The sequence below is a fragment of the Alexandromys fortis genome, unplaced genomic scaffold (assembly GCF_014885135.2).
Source record: "Alexandromys fortis isolate MF-2015 unplaced genomic scaffold, M_Fortis_MF-2015_v1.1 scaffold_45, whole genome shotgun sequence".
Classification (NCBI taxonomy): Eukaryota; Metazoa; Chordata; class Mammalia; order Rodentia; family Cricetidae; genus Alexandromys; species Alexandromys fortis.
The window spans coordinates 6,951,631-6,965,106 of NW_026067926.1; the positions used below are offsets into that span (position 1 = coordinate 6,951,631).

General features: G+C 43.8%; 1 protein-coding gene across 4 annotated transcripts in view; it reads right to left on the minus strand.

The window, feature by feature from the left end:
- The window catches only part of Tmc5 (transmembrane channel like 5), an 84,236-nt gene that overhangs the window by 50,940 nt on the left and 19,820 nt on the right, over positions 1–13,476 (minus strand). For all 4 annotated transcript variants that reach the window (XM_050143366.1, XM_050143363.1, XM_050143364.1 and 1 more), the window contains exon 2: positions 728–1,566. In XM_050143366.1, coding sequence (XP_049999323.1) covers positions 728–1,491 — 764 coding nt within the window. In that variant the 5' untranslated portion in view covers positions 1,492–1,566. The remainder of the gene's footprint in view (positions 1–727; positions 1,567–13,476) is intronic.

Here is a 13,476-nt window from a genome sequence, read left to right on the forward strand (position 1 = left end):
CTGGTGAGCCAAATTCTTGATCCTCAGCTGGTGGCTCTAGTTGGGGGTTTCTGGGAATTTGGGGAGATGAGATCTGACTAGAGGAAGGGGCTCACTAAGGGAGAAATCTTGTCCCTGCATCTCCAATCATCCACCTGGTTTCACTCTCTTTGCTACCCACCAGGAGATGAACATCTCTATAAATGGAGTGTTTAGTCCTGATTGCCTGGTCCCAAATAAACACACAAAGGCTTATATGAATCATAAATACTCGGCCGATAGCTCGGGCTTATTACTAGCTAACTCTAACACTTAAATTAACCCACACTTCTACTTATGCTTTGCCACGTCATGGTACCTTTATTAGCATGGCACATTCATCTCCTGCTCCCTCTGCATCTGGCTGTTGACTCCTGACCCCACCTTTCTCCTTCCCATCATCCTTAGTTTGGTGGCTCTGCCTATATTTCCTGCCTGGCCAGTCAGTGTTTTATTAAACCAGTTCGAGTGGCAAATCTTTACAGTGTACAAGAGCACAGCTCTCCTCTGCCACATATTCCTGTGGCCATGATATTTTGCCCGAGAACATAGGATCAAGACACCATGGACTTGAATTCTGAGGTTTTGTTCGTTTTCATTTGGGCATTTTAAATACAAAGGTAATCAATATATTCCCAGCTTTTCAGACCACTAGACCAACTACCACTGGCTTGATGAGTTCCCCAATGGGGGGTGGACTTGGACTTACCTCCTGAAGACTTTGGAAGAGCCATAACCTTGATCTTCCTCAGCACCTGGATAATCAGGTTCTCCCCAAAAGTCTGAAGCATTCTTTGAGCCCTCAGCACCAGGATAGTCTGGTTCTCCATAAAAGTGGGGCGAGTTTGGCTGATTCTCAGCACCTGGGTAATCAGGTTCCCCAAAGGTGTCTAGGTAGGAATTGCTTCTGGAGTTAGCGTGACCGACATCTCTTCTGGAGCCTGGCAGGTTGGAACTGGCCCTGGGGCCAGGATGATCAAAGCTGCCCTGAGCTCCAGGGTAGTCTGGTTCTTCCAAGGACCCCAAATAACCTAGGTTGACTCTGGAACCTGCATAATTGTTGCTGCTTCTGTCTCTCGCAAAACCAGAACGGCGCTGAGACTCCGGGTAGTCAGGCTCCGGGGATGAGCCTGTACGGTAGGGATCGCTCCGGAAGTCATTATAGTCTGGCTCAGGTAAAGACTCGTGATAGTCTGGCCTTGTTCTGGAATGCGCAGAGAATGAAGGACCCCTGGCGCTGCGGTAGTCTGCCCTACTCGGAGATCCAGGATAATCTGCTTCCGCTAGAGGGCTGGGGTAGTCTGGATTTGTTCTGGAGCCCGAAGAATATGGATTGCTCCTGGGATGGTGGAAGCTTGGATTGTCTAGATGATCCTGAGTTTTCAAATAGCTCTGTGTACGGTTTTGGGAACTTGAATAGCCAGGGTAGTCAGCATGGCCCTCGTAGCTGCTATTCCCATGAAAGGAAGACATGATGACGTAGAGTCTTCACCCGGTTGCGTTAAAGCATCGCGGCCTCTGTAGCAGCTCAGGGATCTTTTTATTAACCTGAAAAATAAAAAAGGAGGGGAAAGATCAGTTATTTTCCTTCCTCCCTTGCATAATTCGCTGGCTGTCTTCCAATATCTGATAATTAGGTGTTCAGGTGCCAAGAGCAGCAACCACGTTTTGCAGCCGCCCCCCCCCCACACACCTAGGATGAGGCCAGGGAAGGAAGACAGGCTAGCAGAAACATTATCTGCGACTTCCAGGTCCCACCGTTAAAGGACTGAAGTCATTCCTCTGTTTCTCAGCTTTCTACTTTCCCTGTCCTGGAATGGAGCTGTTGAGTGGTGGTCTTGGGCCATGAGAATGACTGTACTCTCTGTTGGAACCATAGCCCAACAACCCCCGCTCCCAGCAAAGCACGGGAGCTCAGATTACTAGGAAGAGAGAATAAACTTGTGTCTTTTCTCAAAATATTGATACCTACAACCACAGTTATATCTTTAATAAAGTATCTATATGATTTGGGGATTTTGAACCAAAGATTAGAAAGAACAGAATAATTTTTTGAGACAGAGTCTCATGTAGCCCAGGCTAGCCTTGAGCTTACTATGTAGCAGAGGATGGCTTTGAGCTTCATCCCAAGTTCAAGGACTTTGTGCTACCATGCCTGGTGTCTTGCACATGCTAGACAAGCACTCTACTGGGTGAGCTTTGCCCCAGCCCTCGTTATCAGAACGTCTTTGAACTGTTTGTTTGTTTGAAACAAGGTCTCACTGTTATAGTCCAGGCTGGTCTGGAACTCACAATCCTCCGGCCTCAGCCTTCCAATGCTGGGATCACAGGTATGCCCCACTACATCTAACCTTGAACATTGTGATTGCTCTTGTGTTTCTAGGGTTAAGAGCACAAATCAGCAGGCGCGCACAAAGACAGAATAGTTTATGGAAGTGAGAGAGAAGGCTCAGGTAAGGATGCCAGCTAGGGCCCCTTCTTGTTTGATAATGTGACTTTATCAGTTCCACGAGCTTTTCAGACAGGGCTACAATCTAATCAATGTCTCTAATCAATTGACAAGGTTTTCTCTAGATGTTCCCTCTCTGGCGACAATGCCTTGATTTCCCCTTAGAATCCTTCCACTCCCACTTAGATCAGGTGATACAGAAACTCTGCACTGTACAAGGAACGCCACAACGATCACGTGACCCCCAACTTGACCAATCAGCATCCACCATTCCTTTGGCCACAGGGTTTAGTTCTGGAATGGATGGGCTCTTACATATCACCTTTAGTAAATGAGAGATCTAGAATAGACTGGCTGAGGAGAAGGTGCTCTTCTTCCAAGGAGGCAAAAGGCTCAGCCTGGAGCTACTGGTGTGAAGTCAGTAGGGGTGGAGAAGAAAATAATACACAGAAAAGAAAGTTCACAAGAAGAGCCAATAGGGTTGGTTGCTGAGCCCGCGGGGCGGGGCGGAAATAAGGAAAATAAAACATAAACACCACCCCACCCCACCCCCTGCTGTTTCACACTTGAACGATTAGGTAAAGGTGGGTGCCTTCAAAGAAGGAAGTAGAAGATTTTTAAAGCTTGACCAACTTAGACAAGTTTATCTCTGTGTAAACGACACGGGTTCAGCTTTGAGTAACCAAAGCTTAAGAAAATATTAACTCTCTCCGCTCAACTGTGCCTTCAGAACATCAGTGGGCTGACTCCATTCCTCCTGGCTCAGCACCAGGGGTGTCAACTTCCTTCCGCTTTCTTCCTTCCCAAGGTCCATTGCTTTCTGCTATGGAAACATCCCTCCCTACGCCGAGCCCCTGTGGGTTGGATGTGGTGACTAGGGGAGGGCGTATCACCCAGGCAGAACTGGAGAGTCAGTTCTAGGAGCTTTGTTGTGCTGGAACTGTAGCAGGCAGTTTAAGCCTGAAGCTTCCACTAGTCACCAATGGGAAGGTTTGCCTAAAGTGAGAGAGCAGGGCCAAGAGAAGTGTGGAAAGAAGGGTGCTGGGGATGTGTGCGCAGCCGCTGGATCCCGCCACACTTCGATACAGACACACAGTACATGCCTGCGTCTTTGCACTCCTTTTTTGACGTAATTTAGAGTTCAGCTGCTAACTGTTTGCTGATGAAACAGAGAAATCTGCCTACAACATGACCTTTGCAAGCAGGGACGTTAACGCTGTAATGCCGTGAAGACCTGTCTCTGTGCTTTACGGCAAAATATTTTCCCTCACATGGTTTGGAACTCCTCTGTTTCCTTGAAGCGTTGACCATATCTCTGCTAGAAATTCCCAGGGTCTGCATAAGGCCAGAGTCTTATTTACATCCAAGTAAGGCCTAGTATATTCAGGAAATAAAAACAGATAAATGTAGACCAGCCCAAGAGAAATAAATATATCCACCAGAAGACGACAAGCCATGTGGCCTTCACAGAAACTTTCTATCAAGGCACCCCAAAATTGAAAACCTGAATGTCATTCCAGCGAAGAATAAGAAAATGAGTTATGGCAGGCTAACAGCATGAAATACTCTACAGTGACAAAAAAAAAAAAAAAAACAAAAAAAAAAAACTTTTGCTACACAAAGTAGCATTGGTGATTCCCATAGATAGAAGAGTTCAACACGAAAGATCATGTGCTGTATGAATTCATCCCAGCTCAAGATCAGGCTAATAACACATGCTGATTTTAATCAGAGAAGGAAAGAGATAGCACTGAGTAGGATTTTCCATGCAGGTTTCCCTAAGGTGCTGGGAGATGATCTTGTATTCTTGGGTGGTAGATGCCTAGAGGTATAGATATGTGTGTGTGTGTAAATGTTCATCCAGTTGTACATGAGAGACCTGTGTACATGTTTCTCAATATGTTACTCCTAAACTGAAAATGAAGGCTGGAGGATGGGAGCTTGGTATGGTAGCAGAAGCAGGAAAATCATAAGCTTTGGGCTAGCCTAGGCTACATTGTGAATTTTATGTCAGCACTTGCTAGCCAACAAGACTCTATCTCAAGAAGAAGAAGAAGAAGAGGAGAAGGAGGAAGAGGAGGAGGAGGGGGAGGAGGAAAAGAAATAAAGAAAGGGGGCTGGAGAGATGGCTCAGTGGTTAAGAGCTTTGCCTGCTCTGCAAAGGTCCTGAGTTCAATTCCCAGCAACCACATGGTGGCTCATAACCATATGTAATGAGATCTGGTGCCTTCTTCTGGCCTGCAGACATACAGACAGAATATTGTATACGTAATACATAATAAATATTAAAAAAATAAAGAAGAAAAAGACCAGAAAAAAACAAAACCAGAAGCCATACCCATAACACCATCTGGGGATGGAAAAATAACACAGCAAGGATTTGGGCTCACAGATACTTCTGATTTTCTTGCCTCTAATTCACAGAAAATCTCCATGAATGAAAACGAAATCTAGGTGAAGACAGGACGTGTTATCTGACTTGACTTTAAGCTTCTTATTAACCCAGATTACAAAGAAATCAGTGTAGGTTATAGGAGCAGGGTAGGCAGGTGAGGAGAAAGCAGGTCAGCTTGGCAAGAAAGCCATCCCATTGAGGATCAGTTTCCAGGGGGGATCAGATAAAAGAGTGAAGCCATCAGCCAAGGTCATACATAAAGCACTCGAGATCCCTTCTAGGTCACTGATGTGAGACTCTCTATAATGGTTTCATGCAGCCCTGATGAAGAATAAAATTATTCTAGCCACAGAGAAATGTGCACAACCAAAGGTATTAAGCAAAAGAAGTCAGACTCAAAAGAAATATCACTGGGTTAAAGAGATGGCTCTGTGGTTAAGAGCACCTTAACTGTGGTTCAGTTCCCAGGACCTACATGGTAACTCACAATCACCTATGACTCTGGTCCCAGGGGATCTGATGTCCTTTTCTGGACTCTGTGGGCACCAGGTATATACCTGGTACATATACATACATGCAGGCAAAACCACTTATGTACATTAAAAATTTTTTTTTGAAGAAAGAAAATATGTGGGTATGGTACATGTCTTTAATCCTAGCACTCAGAAGGCAGAGGCAGGTAGATCTCTGTGAGTTCTAGAGCAGTCTGATGTACATAGTGAGATCTCATCGGGAACTGCTAGCCTCATGGCTTCCAGGAAGCAGTCTTCTGTAAATTAATTTACTTTGTTGACCGACATATCGTATTTTACGTAGTTACAGGGTACATGATGCTTGGGTTGTGTGTGCACTGGGTAGTGATCAGCTCAGAGCGATAGCATACAGCATCTTACACGTCAGCTGTTTCTCTGGGGTGAAAACATGAGGGATCTTCTTTAGATGTGTGACATATTCTTAGTGGTTGCCTTCATCTGTGGATGACTTTGCTAGGAACTGGGTGACGAGTAGATAGAAGTGGCTGTACCCTCTGAGGCTCCCCTCTCCTGAATAGTCCAAGTTTACAGACCTCAGGCAGAGATGACTGTCCTGACTGTGAGGGAAAGGGCTCTGACACAGAAGCGAAGATGTGTGTATACGCGAGGCAGGCTCAAATGCCTTCTTGGTTAATTTTCTATCAAGAACTTAAAAAAACAAAACAAAATGAAAAACAGGAGACTAGACAGAAAAACAGTTACAGCCAGTGTGGGGGTGGGAGTGGGTGCTGTACTCACTCACTGACAGAAAGTATTTGAAAAGGGAAATCACACTTTACCTGACTAAGCCTGCAGAGACCCTTTCTCATCATTATTCCCTTAAGTATCTTGTAAGAACATTTACATAGCATTTACATTGTATTATGTGCTATAAGTAATTCAGAGAGGGTTTAAATTATACAGGATATACCTATCTTCTATGTAGATGCTAACATTTTATATAAGGAATGTGAACGTCCTCATATTTGGTGTCAGCTGGGTCCTAGAGCCTGTCCCCCACAGGTACCGAGGGATGACTGCATGCTATACATTATTTGTGAACAGAATTTAAACATTTAAGCACATTCTATATATATATAACACAATGTTCTATGTGCCACACATATGCAAAACACCACGACCTATGTTCTAGCTTAATGTAAGCCAGGTTTGAGAACCACTCTTGCTGTTAGTTCTGGCAGCCAAAGCTTGGAAGCCACACTTAAGGAATCTGTCAGTCTCAATGGCTGCATGTATTCTACTTGGTTATCGTGTTCTGTTGCACTGATCCCTGCTCCTTCTCATGAGTCCTGTCCCCTAATTTTCACAACTCTACACAGTGATCTCTGCATGTCCCAGACGAGTCTCCTTGGGCTGTGCAAATGTCTCTAAGGAAGAGAGCTGACTCTGGTTTCCAGGGCTGTCTGGATGGGGCATGTCTCCATCTCACTTGGGATGGCTCAACTGTTCTCCAAGTTGCCATACTGATTTGACACCACTGTGGGTTGGTGGCCTATCCGTTTTTACATTGTCTTCCCATGACAGTCAGGGTTCCCCACAGCTGACCTCGCTTCCTTTCTTGTAGAGGACAGTCAGTTACTTTCCTATGCAGCTTTTAAGGAGTACACAGAAGGACAGGACTCAGAGCTGGAGAGATGGCTCATGGTTAAGAATTCGCTGCTCTTGCAGAGGACCTGAGTTGGTTCCTAGTCAGGAGGCTCACAGCTGCCTGTAAATGCAGCTCTAGGGCTTCCAATGCTCTCTTCTGGGCTTTTCAGAGATGACCTGTTTTTTTTTTTTTTTTTTTTTTTTTTTGTTGTTGTTGTTGTTTTTTAAACTTTCTAAGTGATAAAAAGAAAAAAAATAGAGGGGAAAAAAACTGAGTCAAAGCAGAATGTGGGAGGTCTTTTTGTTAAAGATAAAGTGGGTCTTTCAGGTGGACGGGGACCTAACTGAGCCTGTGAAATATGCAAAGTTCCTGAAAGGCGGGAACTTTTCCTCCTAAGCTCAGCTCCTGTGTACAGCCCTGCCCTCTGCTACCCTCCCAGCAGGGGTGCTGTTACAGGCGAGTACATAAGGGCGTGAGTGTGAGCAGTTTTTCCAGTGAGCACACAAGGGCGTGAGTGTGAGCAGATTCTCACTTCTCTGGCCAGTATCCACCTTGTTATATAGTTCAGCATCACCCTGAACTCAAGATCCTTGTGCCTCCTAGGGCTGAGATTGCAGTGTGTACCTCTGCACCAAATCCAGGGCTTCGTATTTGCTGAGCCAGCACTTTACCAACTGAGCCCCAGGCCAGTATTACTTTTTGAATTCTATAGTTTTGAAATCAGGTAGGATTGCTCAGACAGAAGCAAAGGTAAAGACTTTTATCCAAAATTAAATATAAAAAAAACTACCTTACTTCCATCTCTAGTCATAGAGACAAATACAATTTCAGTCCCTTATCAGAGAAGCTTCTTGCAGTAGGTGGCAGTTAATACAGAAACTAGTGACTGGTCAAAATGCAATAGAATAAGAAACTGTGTGGTGCTTAGCCCTATATGGGACATCTGTACCAACTTCCACCCCTCAGAGCTCGGGGAACATGACAGGGTGGAGTGGGGGCAGAAATACTGCAGGAGCCAGAGGTTGGGCAGCCCTGGGGTAAAACATAGTGGACATGACATGATCATTTTGCTCAGCAGCTGTGGCTGACAACGCATGATAAAACCAAACAGTATGTCTTAGGGTTTCAGGATTTCTATTGCTGCAATGAAACACTATGACCATAAAGTGACTTTGGGGAAGAAAGAAAGGGTTTATTCATTCACCTCACACTTCCACATTGCTGTTTATCATTGAAGGAAGTCGGATCAAGAGCTCTATCTAATAGGGCAGGATCTGGGAAGCAGGAGTTGATGCAGAGGCCATGGAGGATGCTACTTACTGGCTTGCTCCCCATGGCTTGCTCAGTCTGATTTCTTATAGAAACCACCAGCCCAGGAATGGCACCACCCACCAAGGGTTGAGCCCTCCCCCGTTGGTCACTAATTGAGAAAATGCCTTACAGCTGGATCTCATAGAGGCATTTCCTCAACTGAGGCTCCTTCCTCTCTGATGACTCTGTGTCAAGTTGACACACAAAACCTGCCAATACAAGTATGGATAGGGAAGAAGTTTGGGAGGCTTCCCCCTTAACTGAGGTATTATTGCCAACCTGATGGCTACTGGAGGAGGGAGAATCATTTTCTTCAAGGGTGTGATCCCTGCTATTGCCCATGCTCCAGTGGATGGCGCTATACATAGAGACCAGCATAGTGAACACTATCACTGAGCATCAGAGTGGACACTACAGTTGACGGCCACAGTGGACACTGCACCCGATCACCACAGGGACCATCATAGTGATCACTATGGCTGACCATCATAGTGGACACTACAGCTGACTGCCACAGTGGGCACTCTAGCTGATCATCACAGTGAACACTACAGCTGACCGCCACAGTGGACACTACAGCTGACCGCCCCAGTGGATGCTACAGCTGACCACCATAGTGGACATTACAGTTAACCACACCACAGTTGACACAAGCGGCCACTACGGTGGACACTTCAACTGACTGCGTGGTAGACACTAAAGCTGACCATCACAGCGGACACTACAACTGATCACACCACAGTGGACACTACAACTCATCACCACAGTGGATACTACAGTGGTAACTGAATACTACAGTTACCACCATCGTAACCACTATAACTGTCCATCACAGTGAACACTACAATTGACTTAATGGGATGTGTGTGTGTGTGTATCAGAAGAGTACATATGTTCTAGGAGGATTTTGAGGGGAAAAAGGGAAATCATAAGATAAAAACTGTTTTGTATTTATGTATGAAATTTTCAAATATAAAAATATAGTTTCCGACCAAATCCCAACATGGAAAGGGGAGGTGTGCAGGCACAAAGTCCCATCCCTAGCCAAGGATTTATTGGCAACTGATAACAGATGAGAGAGGGGAGATGGTTTTAAGAGTGTTTCCTCCAGGGCAGTGGTGATACCTGCCTGTAATCTCAGCACTAGGGAGGCAGAGGTGGGAAGATCTGTCTAAGTTCATAGGCCAACCTGGTCTACAGAAGTAGTTCCAACACAGCCAAAGCTATACAAGGAAACTCTGTCTCAGAAAAATAAAAGATAAAAAGAAAGTAATTTTGGTGGCTGGAGAGATGACTCAGAAGTTAAGAGCACAGACTGTTCTTCCAGAGGTCCTGAGTTCAATTCCCAGCAACCACGTGGCGGCTCATACCCATCTATAATGGGATCTGATGCCCTTTTCTGGCATGCAGGTATACGTGCAGATAGAGCACTTACAGATAAATAAATAACTTTTTTTTAAAAGCGGAGTCTTGTACTATCTGATTTTGTGCGTCAACTTGACACATGCTAGAGCCATCAGAGAAGAAGGAGCCTCAGTTGAGGAAATGCCTCCATGAGGTCCAGCTTAAGGCATTTTCTCAAGTAGTGATCAATGGGGGAGGGCCCAGCCCATGATGGGTGATACCATCCCTGAGCTGGTAGTCCTGGCTTCTATAAGAAGGCAGGTTGAGCAAGTAGGTGAGCAGCATCCTCCATGGCCCCTGCATGAGCTTCTGCCTCCAGGATCTTGTCCTGTTTGAGTTCTTGTCCTGATTTCCTTCAGTGGTAAACAGCAATGTGGAAGTAGAATTGAGCTGAATAAACATTTTCTTTCCTCCCCCAACTTGCTTTTTATGGTCATGGTGTTTTATCATAGCAGTAGAAACCCTGACTAAGGCATCCCTGTGGTGGTTTGAATAGGTATGTCCCCCCCAAAGACTCAAGTGTTTGAACACATGGCTCATAGGGAGTGGCACTATTAGGAGGGGTGACATTATTGGAATAGGTGTGGCCTTGTTGGAAGAAGTATGTCACTGTGGTTGGACTTTGAGGTTTCAGATGCTCAAGTCACTCCCTTTGTGGGACTCAGTTCACTTCCTGTTGCTTGTGGATCAAAACGTAGAACCCTCGGCTCCTTTTCCAGCACCATGTTTATCTGCATGCCACCATATCCCACCATGACAATAATGGACTAAATCTCTGAACTTAAGCCAGCCCCAATTAAATATTTTCCTTTATAAGAGCTGTTTTATGGTCACGGTGTCTCTTCACAGCCAATAGGAACCCTAACTAAGGCAACCCCTGACAAGTCAATCACTCTAGCAGAAGACTACACATTTAAGAATACATGGGTAGCACAAATTGAACTTGATATGTGTTAAAATAAAAAACCCATAAAACTGGACAGAAGTCACAGATTGGGGGCTGGAGAGGTGGCTCAGTGATTAAGAGCATTGTCTGCTCTTCCAAAGGTCCTGAGTTCAATTCCCGGCAACCACATGGTGGCTCACAATCATCTGTAATGGGGTCTGGTGCCCTCTTCTGGCCTGCAGACACACACACAGACAGAATATTGTATACATAATAAATAAATATTTTATTTTTATAAATATAATATAAATAAATAATAAGAAGTCACAGATTGGGAAGGTTGTAAAGGAGGGATGAATATGATCAAAACATATTTAATTAAATTCTCAAAGAATTTAGAAAATTATTTAAATTTTAAAAATGAGTAAGTAAAATAAAAATTAATTTTTAAAGACGATCTTCTTCTCCAACATCCCCACTCCATCAGTCAGACCCTGCAAGGTACAAATCCAACTCTGCCCCAAAACCCTCTTATCACCTGTGACCTCAGAGGAACTCTGAAACACAGGCTGAAACTACACAGAGAGGACCAGGAGGTGAGTGACTACCCACACAGCAGGGCACCCCACTCTCTAGGCCATCCATACTGGAGCAAAACCCAGGGTTCCTCCCCCACCTGCCTCAGCTTCTCTAGCCAGCTGTCAGGTAAGCTTCCTGCAGGTAGGCTGCTCCAACAACCCATCGATAGGACACTGTAAGCTACAAGTGCCACTCTGCTCCCAAAGCCTCCTATCCCCTGCAACTTCAGAGGAACTCTGAAAGAGAGGCTGCAACTACACACACAATACAATGATTTTAAATGTAACTTTATGAGGATGATGAAGACTTTTAAAGAGGAAATGAAAAAATTGCCTTAAAGAAATGGAGGAAAAGACAAATAAAAAATGGGAAGAAATCAATAAATCTCTTTAAAAAAAAAAGAAAAAAACAATCAAACAGGTGAAGCAAACAGTTCAAGACTGGAAGATTGAAATAGAGACAATAAAGAAAATACAAACCGAGAGAATTCTAGAAATGGAAAATCTCGGTAAACAAACAGGAACTACAGAGGCAAGCATAACAAACAGAATACAAGACATGGAAGGGAGAATATCAGGTGTTGAAGATACTATAGAAGAAATAGTTTCATCAGTCAAAGAAAACATGAAATCCAACAAAATTCTTAACACAAAACATCCAGGAAATCTGGACATCTGAAAAGACCAAACCTAAGGATGATAGGAATAGAAAAAGAAGAATACCAGCTCAAAGGCACAAAAATATATTCAACAAAGTCTTAGAAGAAAACTTTCCCAACCTAAAGAAGAACATCCCTATGCAGGTACAAGAAGTTTACAGAATATCAGATAGGCTGGACCAAAAAAAAAAAAAAAGTCCACTCGCCATATAATAATAAAAACGCAAAACATAACATACAGAATAAAGAAAGAATATTAAGAGCTGAAAAGAAAAAGATCAAATAACATACAAGGGAGACCTATCAGAATCACACCTGACTTCCCAATGGGAACCATGTAAGCCAGAAGGTCCTGGACAGATGTGCTGCAGACACTAAGAGACCACAGATGCAAGCCCAGACTACTATACTCAGCAAAGCTTTCAATCACCATCGATGAAGAAAACAAGATATTCCATGGCAAAACTAGATTTAAACAATACCTATCCACAAATCCAGTCCTACAGAAAGTACTAGAAAAAAACTCCAACCCAAGGAAACTAACTGCACCCACAAAAACACAAGCAACAGATAATGTCACACTAGCAAACCCCCAAAGAAGGGAAACACTACCGCCGAAAAATAGCAGGAATTAACAATCACTGATCATTAATATCAATGGACTCAATTCACCTATAAACAGACACAGGCAAACAAATGGATATGAAAGCAAGATCCATCCTTCTGCTGTATACAAGAGACACACCTAAACCTCAAAGACAGACATTATCCCAGAGTAAAAGGGTTGGGAAAGATTTTCCAATTAAATGGACCTACGAAACAAGTGGGTGTAGCTATCCTAATATATAACAAAATAGACTTCAAACTAAAATCAATCAGAAGAAATGGAGGACACTTTATACTTGATGGAGGAGGGTCATCTGTCTATGTGTTACTTTCATTAGTTAATAAAAAAACTGCCTTGGCCCTTTGATAGGACAGAAAATTAGGTAGGCAGAGTAGACAGAACAGAATGCTGGGAGGAAGAAGGCAAAGGGGCAGACACCATGATTCTTCGACCTGAGATGGACGTAGGATAGAATCTTCCAGGTAATACTCGTGATGCTACACACATTAATAGAAATGGGTTAATCAAGATGTGAGAGTTAGCCAGTTAGAGGCTAGAGCTAATGGGCCAAGCAGTGTTTAAATGAATACAATTTGTGTGTTGTTATTTCGGATGTAAAGCTAACCATGAGGGAGCCGGGTGGGGCGAAAAGCAGGCCTGCTCGCCTCATCACTACATATACTCATCACAGGAATAATTCATCAAGATGAAGTCTCAGTCCTAAACATCTATGCCCCAAATACAAAAGTACCCATATGTTTAAAGCTTAAATCACACATCAAACCCCACACACTGATAGTAGGAAACTTCAACACCCCACTCTCTCCACTGGACAGGTCAACCAGACAGAAACCTAACAGAAAAATAAGAGAACTTACAGATGTCATGATTCAAATGGATTAACAAACATCTACAGAACATTTTACCCAAACACAAAAGAATATACCTTCTTCTCAGAACCTCATGGAACCTTCTCTAAAATTGGCCACATACTCGGTAACAAAGCAAACCTCAACAGATACAAAAAATTGGAATAACCCCCTGTATC